Raw genomic sequence first — 19,321 nt, 5'->3', positions numbered from 1 at the left:
TGAAATCAAGATCATGTAAATTTAATATCAACCAAAACTAGCCTCTTCTATATACTAGAGGGAAAGACAAGCATCTTTATTATTACTATTTATTATTCACATTACCATAGAGCCCTAGTTTTAGGTTAGACCTCATTGTGCTAGGTGCTATACAAACTCAGAAAAGGTGCGTTTTGAGGAGGGATTTGAAGGTGGATAATGAGGTTGCTGTGTAGATGTTTATGGGACATGCCCACCCTGACATGTAGTTTGAGTCTGAATTATTATATTAAATATAAGTAAGGCAATAATTGCTGAAAATTGTCACATTGGTTTTGTTTCTTTGTTTAATTGGCTCATAATAGCTAAGCAATTTGAACAAAATTTGCTACAACAAACCACATGTTCATTATCATGTTTTTTAATATTAATTAGATGACTTTAGCTCACAATTACCAAAGGAAATGAACTAACTCACTTTCTGGACTATTAAGCTAAGAGAATGCATTAAAGATTTACCTGCATCTAGACATGAAAACCCAGGCTACTGATTCAGAGACAGTGAATGAACTCAAATATTTAGGTATAGCACTTCCTTACTCCCACCTTCCTTCTATCAAGCATATGTTAGATCTCTTCTAGGATCCCCAAAGCAGTGACCATGCCAAGAGGGGTTTGGAAGATTTGTTTTTACCATTATTCCACACATAACCCAGTCATTACTCCAACACAAAACTGGTAAATTAATTGTAACTGGAAAGGCAAGCAGCCTTTTCACATGCTGTTCTATAGCCTGCTCCACTCCACACTACCCTAATATAGCCTAGATGTAGGGGTGTGGGAGGGTGGTTGGCACAGGAGATGTCTATTCTGGTGTGATATAAACAAAGATCTCTACCTTGAGGAAATTCTCAGCTGGACACTTAGTCTATGTCTACATTGGGTTTTAAAACCCATGGCAGCAAGTCTCAGTGCCTGGGTCTACAAACTCAGGCTCATGCTACAGCATTAAAAACAGCAGTGTAGAGCTCAGGCTGGAGCTGCCATGGGTTTTAGAGTGCAGTGTGGACATACCCTTACGGCCATATTTTTAAAAAGGTATTTAGGCACCCAGTGGGATTTTCAGTAGTGCCTAGATGCCATTGGAGCTGGGTACTTAGGTGCTTCTGAAAATTCCACTAGGTGCCTATCTGCATCTTTAGGCACCTAAATACTTTAAAATTTTTTGCCCTTTTTTCTGCATGCTCATTACAAAGGAGCCAGAAACAGGGGAGGGAATATAGCTCTAAACGTAAAATACTAGTTTTCATTAATACAATAGTACATCAATGCATTATATGTAGTGAATTCAAAAGTTATGGTTTCCACGAAGATTGTAAACTGTGTATATTGCCTTTGTGTATTTTATGCAACCTAAAAAAAGTACTAAATGCATACAACAGCAACAGACCCAATTCACCCCAAGCACAAGGGGAGGTTAGATACACATGATAAATTACAGAGCTATCTGATAAATTGCATTTATCATGCATCTGGACCTCTCTGCCAGCACCTCACCAACTAATTAATCTCTATTGGGACTGGTTAGATGACATTCGACATTTCTAAACATCTTCAACACAGCTGCCACAAATTTAAAAAAAAAATGCCCAAAAATATGTCCTCCTTTCATTCTTCTCATATAAGGAATTCTCAGCTAGAATTACATTGGTCTGAGTGTAATACTCAGTCCTGGACCAAAGAAAAGTTGAGGATCTAATATATTGTGACTCATCAAGGCTAGAAACTGAAGTTGTATCTTCCATTCCAATAAAGCTATTGTTTCTAGCCCTGATGATCATGAGAGAGAGAACATCAAAGTTGCATTATGGACAGAAAAGCTATTTTACACAATATTTAGAGACTTCTAAAATGTATGAAAGTACAATTTCCCTCTCCCTGTGTAGAAGTCTGTACAGTTTAGATACATAATTGTTAAAGGAGCTTGACTTTACAGACAGAAGTTTGGTGGAAAGGATCATGTAATTAAAGACAATATCATAATGCATATGCACAGGCAAACTTAATTTGGGTATTTCCTAACTTTTGAATGATTGCTTTTGAAACCTTAATGTTCTTTTAACATTTTTTTATGTAATATAACATCTACAGAATACCTGATGGTGTGATATAGAATCAAGGCATTGCTGGCACTTATCTGTGATGACCTTCACAGCTAAATCATTTCATCTGATATACCTTGCTTAGTTTTTGGAGCTGAGGACACTGTAGCACAGTAAATATTGTTAACATCCATGTTTTGTGAATAAAATACAATTTTACACTTTCATAGTAGCTATCTATAAAATATGAGTGCTTAATATCACCAGGGATTTCTGACAATGATTCCACAGTAATTCACTTAAAGTCCATGTCTGAAACACGTCCTGGAAAACCCCAAATCTGTATGTTCCCATTACTGTTACCACTTTATACTCTTATGTTTTTTAACCTATTTATATTTGGTTGTTAACAAACTAATATATACCGCATTGACATGTTGCCCTCTCTTTACAATATGAATTAGATAAGATAAACAATGTGATACGTTGGTCTTTACACCGCAGATTTGTTATAATACACAATCTTTCAAGCAAGGAAGGTCCCTTTCTTCAGGTGTTGGCCAAAAGGATGTATTTGAACTAAAAGAGTATCATATTGTTACCTTCATTACTTTTTCCTCAAGAAGAAATATGATTAACAATTACATTGATATAATAACTAATTAATATTTCCTTTTTATTTCTAGTTAGGAATAATCAGTAGCAATAATTAAACCTGTCTTATAACTAGCTGTCTGCATGAAGGGTTTCATTACTGGGGTCGAGTGGAATGATGTATATTATTAGTGATAAAATTAAACACTGAAATAAAAATACTAAAAATGAACGGTAATAATAATTAAACAATCAATGTTCAATGCAGCCACTGTCCAGATTATTAACTAAAACAAGGAGAAAAATACAGTTTCTTCAGAAGGGGAATTGGGAGGGTGCTTGACTGATGATAGTTCAGGGAAAGGAGAGAAGGTACAAAGGGCATGTGGGGGAACTATGAAAAGTTAGGGAAGACAGAAGGGAATGGACATGGTGTTAGCACAGCGGTGGGCAAACTATGGCCCAGGGGCCACATCCAACCCTTCAGATGTTTTAATCCGTCCCTCAAGCTCCCGCTGGGGAGCGAGGTCCAGGGCTTGCCCCGCTCCATGTGTGCCGTGGCTCTGCGTGGCTCCTGGAAGTAGAGGCATGTCCCCGCTCCAGCTCCTATGTGTAGGGGCAGCCAGGGGGCTCTGCACGTTGCCCCCATCTCAAGTGCTGCTCCCTTTAGCCGGAAACTGTGGCCAATGGGAGCTGCAGGGGCAGTGCCTGTGGACAGGGCAGCATGCAGAGCTGCCTGGCCGTGCCTCTGCGTAGGAGCCAGAGGGAAGACATGCCGTTGCTTCCAGGAGCTGCTTGAGGTAAGCACCACCCGCAGCCTGCACCCCAATCATCAGCCCTGATCCCCCTGCCACCCTCTGAACCCCTCAGTCCCAGCACGGAGCACCCTCCTGCACCCCCAACCCCTCATTCCCAGCTCCACCCCAGAGCCCGCAAGCAGCTAGAGCCCCCACACACCCCAACCCGCTGCCCCAGCCTGGAGCCCCCTCCTGCACCTTGAACTCCTCATTTCTGGCCCTACCTCAGGGCCCGCACCCCCAGCTGGAGCCCTCACCCCCTTCCACACCCCAATCCCCAATTTTGTGAACATTCATGGCCCACCATACAATTTCCATACCCAGATGTGGCCCTCAGGGGCAAAAAGTTTGCCCACTCCTGTGTTAGCAGAAGATCAGGAAAGAGAGCTGGAAATATCCATACAAACTGACTTTCTGAATAACTTACCCAATAGCCCACACCATAGAAAAGTCTGCTTTGATTCGGACATGACGTCTGCTCCCTCAGTTGAGAGAATAGGACAGATTCTTTATCTCGTCCAGCATAGCTCAGGCAAAAGGAAAGGCTGGGGGCAGCCACAGGTAGTCAGTTGAAGCTATTTTATAATCTTTAGACACTCAACTCCAGTGCAAGTTGGAGCCACACAGGAGCAGCACTAAGTTAGGTCACTGGAGAATATGGTATCGTGGAGCTCTGCTATGCCACACTGGTTCCTCACCCCACTCCTGGAGCACACCTCCTCTGTCCATTTGTGTTGCAGGTGCCTGGCACAGCAGGTGGCAACCATTTCCTTGAGCAGGGAGTTCCTGAATTCTTCACTGACGATCTTTGGCCATTTTAAGGCCACTTGTGCAAAGTGCCTTAGTGGCACAAAATGGCTTTAGTGAACTGGAGAATTTGGCCCAATATATCCATTTTATGTTACAAGGGTTTGGGGGAGCATGGGACTGATTTCAGACCCTTGTACATATCTGGAGAGCAGTAAAGAGCTAAGAGTTTGGCTAGGTGACCATGACCATTGTTCTTGGTTGTAGACGTCACAACAGTTAGTTCTGGCCTGCATTACTATAATGCACTTCATCTGATGCCACCCTTGAAAACAATCTGGAAACTTAACCTAGTGCACAAGGTTGCTGCCTGCTAATTTAATGATGAGGCTAATGTAGATTATAATATACATGTGCTTCACAGACCTACCGATAGGTCTCCAGGTGCAATTTAATGCATTAACTTTGAAGTATAAAATCCTTTGCAGTTGAGTTTAGTTAGGATGCTCATGGTAAGAGTCCATAAATGGGAACTCAGGGATTAGGAAGAGGAGAGGGTTGGAAACTGAGCATTCTTCAGGACACTGTCCTGCTGGTATACGTTTGTTCATCTTCAGATCACATTGCAAGGCCTGCCTGAATGGATTCAGTTTTCCTGTGCAACATGGTTATTTCCAAATATGTGATTTTCAAATTTAAAATGTAATATTATAGTGGATATGTATGTTAGAAATCAAACTAATTAAGATAAATAAAATTGTAAAAAGAAAAATCTATGCAACTGTTTTCCAATATGTCAATATTAAAGCTGACGTAGGAAATACAATCTTGATTTTGTACTTTCATTTGACTCTAGAGGTTGAAAGAAAAAAGAAGGCTAGATCCTCGGCTGGTATAAATCAGTGTAACTCTACTAATTTCAATGGAGCTGTGTCTATTTATTCCAGCTGCGGATCTGATCTGTAAGTCTAATTTTATTTCATTTTTTTGGTCATTTTGATATTCTTTAGAAAGTCTGGTTGCCATTACTATCAATGTGACATTATAACTAAGTAAAAAGTGTAATTTGAAAGATAAACATAGCAAAAACTGAGCCTGAATTGTGTGGAACTTGGAAGTGTGCTGTCAATATCCCTGATTACTCTACTCTGAAATAACCAGTGTTGTCTTGGTGACTAATATAATTTCTTCCTTCTAGATATTTTATGCAACTAAGAAGTTAAGCCCTGTGTCACAAAGGCTTTCACTAGATGGTACTTCAATTCACCTGTCTTATTTATCTGTTTGTCATCTTTAAAGAAGATGGAAGTAGTTTGCCTATTATTGCAGAATTATTTTAGTTAAATATTAACACACATTAATTTAAAAAAATAACTTTAAAACCAAGCTGATCTAGAGAATTATTATTATTTATCAAGTCTTAAATTTTTATAATACTCTATTAAAGTAGACTGCATTTTTTGGAAAAAATCCTTAAATATAGAGAGTACTCTGAAGTCCAAAATATATATAGGGAATGGAGCTGGATCAAATTTAGGGTGAAAAACTTTTTTTCCCTGAAAAATGCATTTTTGGGTTGACTGAAATGTTTAGAGAATTTCTGTTGAATTGACCAAATCTGTTTGGCTGGAAAATATATTTGAATAGCTCTAGGTATAGTAAGGAGTCTTACTGATTCTGGCATGCTTACTCAAGTTGAATGGAATCTTACTCTGGAAGTCATCCCATAAATTCATGGAGCTGGATACTATTCAATGTGAATAAGGGTAGCAGAACCTGGCTTAAAGACAATATTTTAGATTTATTTGATCACCTATATTTTGGTATTTTGGAAGGAGGGTGGTTTAAAGGGACAGATAGATCCTTGTAAGCATGACAGAGATTAATGAACACTAAACTGTTTATGCTAGATTGAGGGCAGAAACATAAGAATGGATCTGAGCCTTTGCCCATTTTCTGAAAGGAACCGTATCGGAACCTTTGTGCCCATATCAAAATAGTGTAAATAAAATTTCTTTCCGTTTCAGTAACTAACAACCTTTTTCCTTTCCCATGACATTCTAATAGGCTCCAGTTCCTGCACAACATATTAATCTCCAGTAGCCTCCTTTTCCACCCACCTATCTGGAATTCACTGATCACACTGCCTCAGCCTGCTCTGTGTAAAAGTATGGCGGGGGGCTTCACACACAGGGCTACCCCATTTAAATCCTTCCACTCGTCCTGGTTCCCATGGGATAAGTCAGTGTCGCCACACTGTCCCCTTGTCCCTTGTGCAGCAGTTTTCCTCTCCACCCACCCCCAGCCGTAAAGCACTGTTCCCTTCATTCAGCCAGCCAGACAAATCCCACCTCCCGCACTTAAAGGTGAAGAGTCCATTTCTGGACTGAGGAGGCACAGCTCTCTGGCAGTCTCTCTATCCTATTTCGAGTTACATAACCCAGAATATGGCAATTTGAATTCTTCTTTTGGGATGAGTGCCCTAGAGAGAAGCAGCCAGAACAGTTTTGCCACACAATAAGAGGTGGTATCAATAGTAAGTGTTGACTAAAGATGCTGGTGCTAGAGATGAGTGTGTGGGGGAAAAATGGGGAACTGGTAGGAAGAAAAATTAAGGAAATGTACTGGAGAGTCAGGGACAAGAAAAACTGTGAGGTTTGAAAGAAATATATGAACCAAGGGAATGAGTAATTAACTCCAGCTAGCAAGTTCATAGGGATGAGAGGGAGGCAGCTGAGACCTATTGAGGAATTGCAGGAAAAGAAGTTGCTATGGCTGGTGAAAAGAGAATAGGGGACACTGAAGGTAACATGTTAATGGAGAAAGAAGTGTATGAAGGCCTCACAGAGGGTGGGGAAGTGTGGGCCTGTTGGGAAGGTAATGGGGCGGGATGGGGGAAAAGAAGGATAGACTGAAGGATACCACAGTGAGAAGGGGGAAGAGTGAGTTCTATAAAGTTTAGTATGTATTCTGGTAAGTATGCCAAACACTGGCAAATACACAAACAATATATGGTTTGCCAATTAAAATGTACTAACATAACTTAAATCAACCGTAGCTTTGGGAGATGATTCATTAAATATGTCATGACCTTACTCTAGGACAAGGGGAACAAGAGGATTAGCTTCTAACTTAAAAAAAGGAAGATGTAGGATACTATGATTATTTTTAATATTATTTCTCATGATCTGAAAATATTGGGTTATCAATACAGACGGATGGGCCAAATTTATCCCTGATGGCGCTCCACTGACTTCCACAGGCTCCACCAGAGATGGGATGAATTTGACCATTTCCATCTGTTTTCCTACATTTGGTATAATTTCTTTTTTGTTATATTGTGACTGTTCTGAAAAATGTTAAATACATAAGTTATGAAAACAAATCACAGGATTGTTTTTCTTTACATAAAGTGTCCACTCCCTTTTTAAAATGTTTGTTGCATGCTTTTCTGTCCCTGGAAATGAGTGTTAGCAATCCAAAGAGGTTTAAAGTGTCAAGATACATGTTGAAACTTCGGAAACTCACACATATAGCGTGTCTAGAACTTTAGCTCCTTTTTCAATTCTGCAAGTTGAGTATCATCAACTGGCAGGTCTTCTAAAATTATCCTATTTTGGTGTCTCTTTGGTGACCAATCTACTATTGCCAGACTTTAGAAAAGTCTAGTAGCCAGATTCTGCCACCCTTATTCACCATGAGAAGCACCTTCCTCCTCAAGAAGCCCAACTGACTTCAGTGGAGCTACTTGCAGAGTAAGGTACTACTCCGCATGAGTAAGGGTAGCAGAATCAGCTCTAAATTATTATGAAGCAAGGTTGTCCTTAGTGCCCTTTTGGGACACTCTGAAGAGATCATGAAACCATTACTCATGGAAGCAGACACTCTGGACTTCATGAAGACAATTTACATGACAAAAGGTTGCAGGATAAGGCCCTTATTTCACAAAGATGGTATATTTTCTACCAAACAATAAGCAATATAATAACTGCGAATGCATTCTCATGGCTTGCAGGCAGTCTAAGATAAGGATGTTTTATTCACATGAAGATAAAATTGACTGTGATAAAGAACTACTGATTGTGTCAACAGAAGAAAAGGCCTCACCCTGCTTCTTGCTGGTCCTCTCCAAAGTGCTCCAGCTCTGTGCCTGGGAGTGGCTGCACCGGAGGAGGTGGTAGAGGAACACTGGCCCAGTTAGACCCATTATTCTTCTGGGGCTTGGAAGTATTTTTGTTTTTCTTCTTTTTTCCTCCTTTCCCACCTGCAAAATCAACAAAAAGTTACAGAAATATAATGGAAATGAAATATGTTGGCTTTGTACATTTCTTTGGAAGAATTGTGATTCCAAAGAAATGATTCCAGATGGCATACCCCGAAAAAGAAGATGTATTTATATCTTAGCAACATCAGCATCAACATGTTAAGGTTGTTTCAAGGTTCTAAATAATAACAGGATGAAATGGGAAAATATTTCACGTAATTGCTGAAAATTGCTTCTTTTTAAAATATGAACCCCATAAAAACCTCATCGCAATGGTGCATAAACCAAATAAGGTAAAAACATAGTTTTCTTTATCAAAAATATATGTATTGATTTATTCATGTCTGCTTTAAGCCTCCATGCATTCATTGTTTGGAAAAAATAATAGACCACAGCATATTCTTTCAAATGTCAGATTTCAGTGTATTTATAAGACTGTTTTGCATAATCTCTTTCTGTGGAAAACAGAGAGGTTAAGGACACAACCTAAAACTTTGCCATTAGAGTCAATTTCTTTCAGCCAGAATGACAAGCATGGTTGTCAAAACGTAAAGGTAAAAGTAATTGGGTTTCTGCTAAAACGGTATGAGCAAGTTCAATAAAAAAAAAGTATCAATGAGCCTTTCAAAATGTTTTCGGAGAGTATGCTTCACATGGTTTATTTTGTAGAAAGCATGCAAATAGCTTGTGGACATAAGGGTGACTGGACACTACAATTGGATGTGCAACTCAAAACTGGGAAGATGCAGGTGGAAATGAGGTGGGTAATATTCCTTGCTTTTCTCCCTCTTTTCCCCCCTTTGTTCATTGCCTTGTACCCTCTTTTATCCACACTTTTCTTCGCCCTTTTCCACCTTTTTGTGCTACTTCCACTTGAATCCCTTCTTGTTTGGTGGAAACGAATCAGTTTCCACACATCTGTTCTTTGCTCCCTCCTTCCTCTCTGCCCTTTTTTCTTTTCTTTGTCCTCCCTTTATAGTACAACCTCAAAGATACGAACACCAGAGTTAGGGACTGACCAGTCAACCGGACACCATGAGGAACCGGAAATAAGCTATCTGGCAGCAGCGGAGACAAAACCAACAAACAACCAGCAAATACAGTACTGTACTGTACTGGTATTGCATCTTAAAGGGAGGCACCCCTACCCCCTATGCGCCACAACGCGGAGCAGCCTCTTACAGGTCGGAGGTGGTGAATGTTGTTTTCCCCTCCCCCGCCCTCCTGTCTGGGAGGGGGGCAAGTTTGCAAGCTCAGAGCCCAGGAAAGAAACTTCCTGAGCTGCTACTGAAACCTGGCTTGCAGTGCAAGCTGCTGGACATGCTGGAGCTCCTGCCTGCACGCTGAGCTCTGGAGGATAGCTCAGTTTTAAAGGGCCACAGCCTGCACTGTCCACCCATTGACACTGCGGTGCCCCAGGGTGCCTCACTCATTTACCCTCTCAGCCAGGGGGCTAGAACCAGCTGCCTATCCCCACCCCCACTCGCCGGACAGCCACTGCAGAGCTGTGAGCTCCTGCTCCGAGCAGTCCACCCTGAGGCACATCCCATAGCAGCTTGTTCAGAGTCACAAACATTTCAGAGTTATGGACAACATGCATTCCTGAGGTATCTGTAATGCTGAGGTTCTACTGTATTTTATTCTCTCTTTCCCTATGGCAAATGCAATTTTGGGAGGTAGGACATGTACAAAAGAGACGGTTGTTCCAATCCCCCTGTCATTCTCTCCCCTCCCCCGCCTGCCCCATGCCACTCTGTTGTCTGATATTCCCTTTCCTATGAGATTACAAGAGGTAAATCAGTCATCACCCACTCCTTTTGTCTCCTGTACCTGCACTGGGTGAGACGCAACCAACAGCATGGCAAGATTTCCATGTACCTGGCACAGCCAAAAAAACCAAAAAACCCCACTATGTTTTGATCATTCCTACTCAGAGTGAATTTTCTAGGATTGGTGTGCCAGCATCCTCTCTTGAAACATCAACTCTTACTTGTCAGCCTTAAACTGTGGTGTTTTGGGGGGCAATTCAGGGGCTATATAATGTGGGGGTGTCAGTCTATCACTAGAGGTGAATAAAAGATTGTCATAATAGTCTACTGTTATGCTGATCTGAGTATGCAGCTAGGCAAATACCAGCCAAAATAGGGTCAAAGGTCACAACACCACAAGCAAGACAGGATTTCTAAGCCATGGCTGAACTGTAGGTGGTGGTGCCAACCATGCATCAAGCCCTGCTTGTCTCATCCCAGCAATATGAGCAGAGACCCAGCAAGGGGCATAATGATGGAGGCGGGGTGAGTGCAGCTCAGGTACACCAGAACTTTGCACTTGTGAGGGACAACAGCCCCTTTTGGCTAGCTAAGGAGCGGAGAGACAGTAGAGACTGCCACAGCAATCAGGCTGCTGCTTTATACTGAAGTGCTCAGTCACCTCGTTCCTTCTCTTGCAGGCTGCCACGCTGGGGTTCAGTTCACCCCAGCTGGAGGGACGCTGCAGCTGAGACTTCCCATTGTAGCTAGCTCAGCTCTGTGCCTTCTCTGCCAGGGCTCCTCCTCTTCTGTCTGGGATGGTCTGAGAGCTGGTGAGAGGCAGGAGCTGGGAGGTGGAGCTGGGAGGGAGCTGAGCTGGTTAGAAGGCGTTCTAGCTATAAGACTGGCACAGCAGTCTCTTTTCTTCTTCCCCTCTTTGGAGACAGATATAGGAGGAACTTTCGAAGGAAGGGGAAAGTGTAGAAAAGGAAGACTTTGGATGGCAAAAGGAGAACCTTAGGGCAGGAAGGAAAATGGGGTAGCAGCTTAAGGAAAAAGGAACCTCCCAGGAATAGATTAAATGCATCCTTGGGAAGGGGAGGATAGAAATGAGGCTGGAGGGACATGGAACATTGCAAGGGCAGAAGATGGGACACAAACTGGGGCACCTGAGGGACCTTAGAGAAAAGGGGAACTAGTAAAAGGGGAAACTTTGGGGACAGGTAAAAGGAAGAGCTTGGGGGAGGCAGATATAAGGGGAACAACAGGGAGGAAGGAACCTGTGGGAGACAAGAACAAGGAAGGAAGCTGGGGAAAGGAAAGGCAGGGGAGACCTTGAACATTGAGGATAGGTATTCGGTGTGTGAGACCCTAATACCATACCAATGCAAGAGGGCAAGGGGTTCACTGTTATCTGATAATGTCAGAACCTGTATCTAAAAGGTATCATGCAAGATATCAATAAAACACTAATAGCATACTGTTCATTAATATTGTTTCATGGTGTATATATGGAGGACAAATTCAAAATTACAAACATATTAGATATTGTGTTATCAAAGTGTGTCTGCCAGGCAGGGCTAACTTTACCCTACCCTAGACAAAGGAATAGGTTCTGCCACTTTGAAGGTGCTTTCAAGATACAATAAGAGACAATATGAAAGTAATTTACAGAGAAGGAGCTCAGGACCATCAAGCCAACAAGGGGAGCACTACTGAGCATCACAGCAGGGGGAGAAGATTATAGTATACAGATCAATTTACATTTTAGCACACACTAGCAGGGCAAGAAACCAGCATGAAACTTCCTTCACCACCAGACTCCATGTTGCCTTAAATGAACGTTACCCTGGGGGGTAATCTTCAGAAGACTCCATTTCAAAGGTGCACTGGACTATAAAAGAGAGGGGCAAAGAACAACAAGGGATCTTTGACCAAAGAGGACAAAGGAACTGAGCACTTTGGACTTTGTGGGAGATCCTGACCAAGAGGGTGCTTAGCCATCTTGCTGGAAGGTAGATTTGTAAGGATACTACCTTGAACATTTTTTTTTAATTTATTTTTTTATTTTATTGAAAGAACAAACAAATCTTAATCTCTCTCTGAGTGGAGCAGGAAAGGGCAGGACATTGCAGAGCACAGAGTTTTGAGAAAATTTGGAACTCGGGGCAGGGGTTGGGGTCATCTTGCCTGATGTAATCAAGGCTGGTGGAGGACAGAGTGTGGCAGTGGTGTAACAAGCAGGCTCCTGGAATCAGATTTGCTGACTCAGAGCTGCTTAATACACAGGCACTCCTGGTGCAGGCTTGTATGTCTGCTGGCAGCCTCCAACCAAAGATGAAGCAGAGCATTTTGAGGCACTCAGGGTTACAGGGCAGGTAATGACACAACCCCTCATCGGTCTGGATTGCACCCCAGAATGTGACGGGGATTCTGGGAAAGTGGGCACCTTGGACACAAGTACAAGAAGAGGACCTTAGAGCTGGGGAGTGTGGGATGCTGCGACAGCTGTACCTTGGGGAGAAATGACAAGTACTGGGAGACCTTGAGGATACTGGGAAGGGGAAGCAGAAACTTAAGGGACTGTTTGAGAGGAGAGATTTGGGAAGAGGAGGACAAAGGTCTAGGACAACACTTTGGGGGAGAGGGATCTGGGAGAAGAAAAGAGATTCGTGAGATAAAAGCCAGGGACTGGATAGCAAACTAAAGGGGCATATGTGCAGAGACGGAAGACTTGAATGATTTTGAGAAGGTACACGGAACTTCAAGGAATGAATGGAGGACAGAATGGGAAATAAGGAGAGAAATACAAGGTTGGTGGAAAAAAGCGGGGGAGGGAGAGAAATAGTATGAGGCTTGAGGAGAATATGACTTCTATGGAGAAAGGGGGGATATTTGGGGAAAGGGAGGGAGAATGTGGGGTGGGAACTTGTATTACTGTGATCCTTGTGGATATGGGCCACATGGTGCTTTGTGGAAAGGGATTTGTCCTCTCCTCACTCTCTATATGTAAAAGAACTCCAGTGCCTGATCAGAGGAACAGAGAACTAGAATGCAATGTCTAGTTTATGTTTGAATATTGTTCCTTACAAGTCTTATTTTTCCATGCCAGTTAGGCCAGAAATTCAAAAGTCTTTTCACCTTGAATTTCAGTGATTCTACAGTCAAATATTTGAATGAATCCAGCCCTTGAACAGAATCTGCCAGTTGGACTGATTGCAGTACAAACAACACATTTAAAAGCTTGATACTGTCCTCTGATACCTAGCACATACTGACTCAAATCTCGGAATAGAAATGTCAGCACTTGAAAGGAGGAGCTAATTTTCTAAGATACGTGTCAATGCACCTCATATTAGAGAGCAAGTACAAACATGTAAAGTATCACAGTACATTAACTTACAGTCTCTTTTTGCCAACACAGTAAGCCTATTTTCTCATCTAACTAGAATCAAGTTATTGTTTCCTGTAAAATGTGAAAATACTTTTGGCTACTTAAGTTACAGGCCAACATTTATAGCTGTATGATCTCAACATTTATTTTGAATCATCATTAAAACTGACCTACAGAAACCATTTCTAAAATTGATCTGTATTGTTCTGGTTGCTTCAGTTTATAACAGACTTTCAAAGGTTGCAGAAAAAATATGTACCGTTAGTTAAAATCCCTGGAACTCTTTCCTATTGTGCTTAAATGAAATGACATACTTTCACTTTAAATGCAAGTTTTTTGGTTTTGGTTTTACTTTAAAAATGGCATAATTTTACAATAATATTATTTCAACAAGGTCAAAATTAAAGAGTATTTATAAAGAAACAGCATTCATTGTTGTTCAGTGAAAATGTGTTATGTTTCCAATATAGCATGCAGCACCCACATACTATTTACATTATGTTTGTATGCAGACTTGAAACAATTTGTGAAATACTAACCATCTTGAGGATTTCTTTGGACCTGAGAATTTGCTGTTTCTGGTGGTTTTGTTTATATAAAGTTTATAACCTGGCTCACAAGAATTGGGATCCAATAATGATTCAACAAAAATATTAACCAGTTCATGAGGCTCAACAGAGATAATCTGTACTGTAAAGTAAAGACTGATTTGGGAATAAATTCAACATTGTACTAGAAGGGTGAGAATGTTACAAAGTAATATTTCCAATTACACTGAAAAGTAAAAGATACAAAGTCTAGAAAGATATTCCTATTACATCTTAATAGGTTTCTTGTGCAGCCTGGACAAATAAGATGTTGTTTTTTGTAAAAGCATGTTTTTATAGACTACAATGACATGTTCAGTGAAGTCTAAATGGACAGACACAATATTTGACTGTAAATTGTGACTGAAGTAATCTCTCTTTCATGGTTATAATCAGGACCACAGAACAAGCTGCTTACAAACACAAATACTTCTCTTTACACACGTTGTAATGAAACCAACCTGAGAGGCTGCCACTTCTTTCTGAGCTGTTGTGAGAGCTGGTGGTGCTGAAATCCTGTGACTGGTTGTGTGGCATTCTATTAGACAATCCCTCAGCCAATCGGTAGTCAGGGATGTAAAGCAAGGCTAAGGGTTAAAGGGCAAAGGTCATAGTGGCATCATGTGATTAGTTTACAGCACAAGCACATGCAGAACATGCAGTTAGCAAGTCAGAAGCAGATGTGGTGGGACTGTGGGAAATGTTTTACCTAGCCTGTCCTAATGGAAATACAGATGGGCTGCAGATTACGGTGAGACAAAGAGGACTAAAGCATAGACCAATTTATTTTGAGATGGTGTAAAGAACAGTATGCATGCAAGGTGCGTGTTATTAGTTAAGGTAAATATGAATAATAAATCATAAACTACAATTTTCTAATTCATGCACAGAAGATCCAGGAAAATAAACAGACTCAGGAAAATAAGAGCAGGAATCACCATTGTTGCCTTTGCTTTGGTCCGGCAGAGAGTAACCGAACCCCATGAGGTCAGTTTTTTGCTGAATTGAGCTTTTCCACTGCGGGTCAGGTAAGTCGACTGCCAACTCATGGATGCTGTTGGAATGCAGAATCTGCGTGGTGGCATATGGTGTAGCTTGTGTGATTTGGCTGGAACTGTTGTAACTAGTTTTGGTGGTGAAGTCAATGCTGCTGTAAATGGCTCCATCAGATAGCATAGTGGCAGTTTTATCCCCTTGGCCTGGCACTGGTGGCAGCACATCTGTGGTGAGCATAGGGAAATGGAACAAATCAGTGATGCACAGGAAGCCTGAAACTATCAAGGTTTAAGATGAAAAATAAATGTGTCATTCTGCACGTTTGCATTTCAGCTGAGACAGGGTCCATGAGCCAACGAAGGGAAGATGATGTACAACCATTGCCAAGCTATCAGCATCTGTGACAGGCCTACCACTTGTCCTTCACGTTTCACTGCCTAAAATCATCTTTTTTCTTCCATACCTTCAACTGTGAAAGTGAAGTTTGGAATATTTCACTACTGAAGAATATTTTCGATTGTTCATTCCATGTCAGAACCAATTAAACTATCTGGGCTTTAGGGAAATGATGAAAGAAGTTAATCTACAAATCACAGAGGAAACCACCTCCCTGCAAATATCTAGCAAAACTACTGAATGAATGCCAAGGCTTCTCTAAGTAATTCTTTTCAGGGCACAAAGTGCATTTTTCTAAAGTTTTCTAAAGTTTTTTTCCATCAGTTTATCTGGTTTGATTTTAGAACCTAAACAAGACATTTCATCTCAACAATACAGGAAAACTGACATGAATAAGTCATTTCAGAATGTGACAAGATTTCAGCTTCACTCAAGAGATTCAGGTGATCAATCAATTATAATGATACAGTACACTGCTGGAAACAGAGAACAACTCAGTTCAAAAACTGTACTATGTATAGATTGAAATTAAACCTTGGAAACAACATATCTGCTCACTTTTCCACAGGCTGAATCATTTTACATATTGCAGAATTATAATTGTAATCCTTTAGATCTAAATTCTTTCTCCTTCCAAAATTTCACAGTGACACTTACTGGCAGAATATTAGATTTAAAAGTGAACACCTCTGAAGTATGAAAAAGTGCCGGGAAGGTGACTGGTACAATGGCATAGGCAGGAACACTGCTCAGTTTATTATACGCTCCCAGAGCCAAGCATTTCAAACATGGCTCTTTTTCTAATTTGTTTAAGATCAAAAAAGTAGTCGTCAGTGTAGAATCCAACTGTTGGAAAACATGCAAGCACCCTTCTGCTTTTTAACATGACTGCCAGCTGCTGGACATGGACTCTGACTGTAAAATTTGAATCATAATAATTACGAATACTCCTAAATTCAGAATGCTCAGATCTGGGGTTCAACCCATTGTAAAAATCAGGGTCATTTGTTGGCTTTTTGGGACTATTTCCTACTATGTGTATGTCTGTACAGCAACTAGCACAATGGGACCCTGTCTTTGGTTACAGCCTCTAGACACTAATATAACATAACTAAGAACAACTACTATTCTGGGTTCAAATGTCAAATATGGACAAATTCAGGAGATTTTGGAAATGAGGATTTGGTTTGGGCTCATCTGTATTTTCAACTTTTGCAGGCACCAGTGAAAGGATTTAGATATCCAATGATCTATTTGGTGAGGCACAATCAGGTATATAAAATGGTTAAATTCTACCATGACTACAGATTAATTACGGGCACAGAAGTGAGATATAATCAATGAAGAGCACATCTTGCAAACTGAGAGTTAATTTTTTCAAAAGTCAGGGAGTTAACATCTACTTACATGGGTCTAATGTACTTTCAATGTTCAGTTTACAGCTATACAGATTTTTTTTTCCCAACTACCAGCCCTACAAACTCAGCCTGAGATCTGAGAGTCAAGCTGGGTCCTTTCTGGCTTGTGTACCATCACCAATAATAAAGAGTCTACCTTGCCGCAAATGGTTCCATGAAGGTGCAATGGAGTAAACAATTTTGTTAATGATGTACAACAATAATAGAATCCAGCTTAATCTGCCTGTATTGGCTCTGCTGCAGGGATGTTAGGAATAAAAAACAGCAAAATATACTTGTCTCTGACGTAATCAGACATGACTCTAAATATATGCACAGAGCAGATCACTGGTGAATAACGCAGTGTCATTTCTAAATAGTCACTTTTCAAAGTAGAATTGCACTTCACTGTAAATTTTATAATATAACACCTCCCTGGTACTTGGAGATTTTCACTTTGTCTTACTACCAGTGAAGCATAAGTTTCCCATAAATATTAGGAATTTTCAATAGAACTATGTATTATAAATTGATTGTTTTAGTTCAATAAAATGCACATGCTGAGCACATGAACTATTAAATTGTCAACTCACAAAGTAATTATATAGTAAAAAATCATGTGATTATTATTTGGCATGTTTAAAACTCAGTCTTTTGTTTTTTTAACACCTTTTTGACTAAAACACTAAGCTCTCTTGGTTTACGAGTCAACACTCAAAGTAATGATGCCCGAGACCTTTCAAAAGGGCTTCCAATGAAAGCACAGTGGAAAAAAGACCCTAACAAATTCAAACAGCTCCCCCTCTCTACGCCTTTCCTCAACAATCCCGTCCCTCAAAAAATCTTTGAGGCCTTCTTTATATATTATGGCCCTGAGTGAGACCAGCCCTCCAATGAGGCTCTACAGGGGTAGAAAGGTGAGCAACAAGATTCCTCCTCTGTAGAAATGTTCAAAAGCTGCTCACAATAGCCATTCCTTGCTCACTCCTGCCTCCCACATGACCCATTCCTCCAAAAGGAGTAGAGAAAGAGGTGAGGAAATTTCCTTGTCCCCTCTATACCATCCTATAAGGCTGATTGTTCATCCTCCTACAAGGCTTAAATAAGAGTATTTCCAAGAGCCCACCACATCCCCCCCCATTCTCCGTGGGAGGTGTCAGGGCTCGGGGCTTCAGCCCCCATGGTGGGCACGGGGGCTCAGGACTTCAGTCCTGTGGGAGGCACTGGTGTTTGTGGCTTTAGCTGTGGAGCAAGGGGCCTTGGGGCTTTAGCCCTGTGGGACTAAAATATTTACCAGAGCTCTGCTCTGGACAGCTCAAACTGAATTTAAGTCCTACCCTCATATGAAAGTAGCAGCACCTGGAGAGTATCTTGTGTGCTTCCTCTGAGGTGATGCTGCCTTCTGGGCTATAGCTTAAGTCACTATCTAGCCCTATATTTAAAGAAGCAGAAAGGGGCACAAACATAATTCTATTTTCTTTACAAGTCACCTTTAAAGCAGATGAACATTTCATTTTGAGTCAGCCATAGTACACAGGAAGAACTGTGCTTTTTACCACTCTGAAATAAAAATAATTTGTATATACTGCTTATCAGAGAACTTAACAAACATGAAATAACTAATTAATCCTCAACACTCTGGTGCGATAGGAATTGTTCTATTCCCACTTAGCGTTTTAATCTCTATGACTGAAGTGCCTAATTTGCCACAGTAAGAAGTAATACTGAAAGTTAAGTAATAACAACAATGATTTTACAGACTGGGGAAGTGAAAGAGGTGAAAGTCAATATTTTCAAGAGTAGTCTCTGATTCTGGATGCTAAATTGGCACCTTGGGCCTGAGTTTTAGAACTGCAGAGTACCCACAACTTCAGATGAAGCCAACGGAACCTGAGGCAGCTGAGCACTTCTAAAAATCAAGTCCATGTTGAGCACCCAAATATTGAGGTAGCCAAAATAAGAGACTAGTTCTGAAAGTTTTGGCTGTAAATGACTTGCTTCTGGCAACACAGTCAGTTGCAGATCTGGGGTGGGAGGCAGGAGCTCCCGGCTCCAAGTGCTACACGCAGAATGACAGACCAGACCACACCTCACCTCTCTCCCCTTCTCTACTATTGGTGTTTCGATGATAGATTTAACAATATGAGTAGGACATATAAGGACTGGAGATAGTGAGCTAAAATGCTGATAAAACCTAAACATTACTAATTAGCAGTGTTGTCTTGCTTTACTGTATTGAACCAGGCAGCAATTTTAGAGCATTGCTAAGACTCTTTGATGAATAAACTCCCCCACCCCCAACCCCCACAATATATATACA

General features: G+C 41.0%; 1 protein-coding gene across 28 annotated transcripts in view; it reads right to left on the bottom strand.

The window, feature by feature from the left end:
* The window catches only part of ROBO2 (roundabout guidance receptor 2), a 1,527,115-nt gene that overhangs the window by 34,116 nt on the left and 1,473,678 nt on the right, over positions 1-19,321 (bottom strand). For 21 of the 28 annotated variants that reach the window (XM_043538357.1, XM_043538373.1, XM_043538358.1 and 18 more), the window contains 3 exons: positions 15,151-15,432; positions 14,674-14,799; positions 8,327-8,483 (listed from right to left, as the gene is read on the bottom strand). In XM_043538357.1, the coding sequence (XP_043394292.1) occupies positions 8,327-8,483; positions 14,674-14,799; positions 15,151-15,432 (565 nt within the window). The remainder of the gene's footprint in view (positions 1-8,326; positions 8,484-14,673; positions 14,800-15,150; positions 15,433-19,321) is intronic. The other 7 variants (XM_043538367.1, XM_043538377.1, XM_043538368.1 and 4 more) reach the window with 1 other exon arrangement.

This window comes from Chelonia mydas, chromosome 1 (assembly GCF_015237465.2).
Source record: "Chelonia mydas isolate rCheMyd1 chromosome 1, rCheMyd1.pri.v2, whole genome shotgun sequence".
Classification (NCBI taxonomy): domain Eukaryota; kingdom Metazoa; phylum Chordata; order Testudines; family Cheloniidae; genus Chelonia; species Chelonia mydas.
The sequence above is the reverse complement of the archived record's forward strand: the minus strand, read 5'-3'. Positions and strand labels throughout refer to the sequence as shown.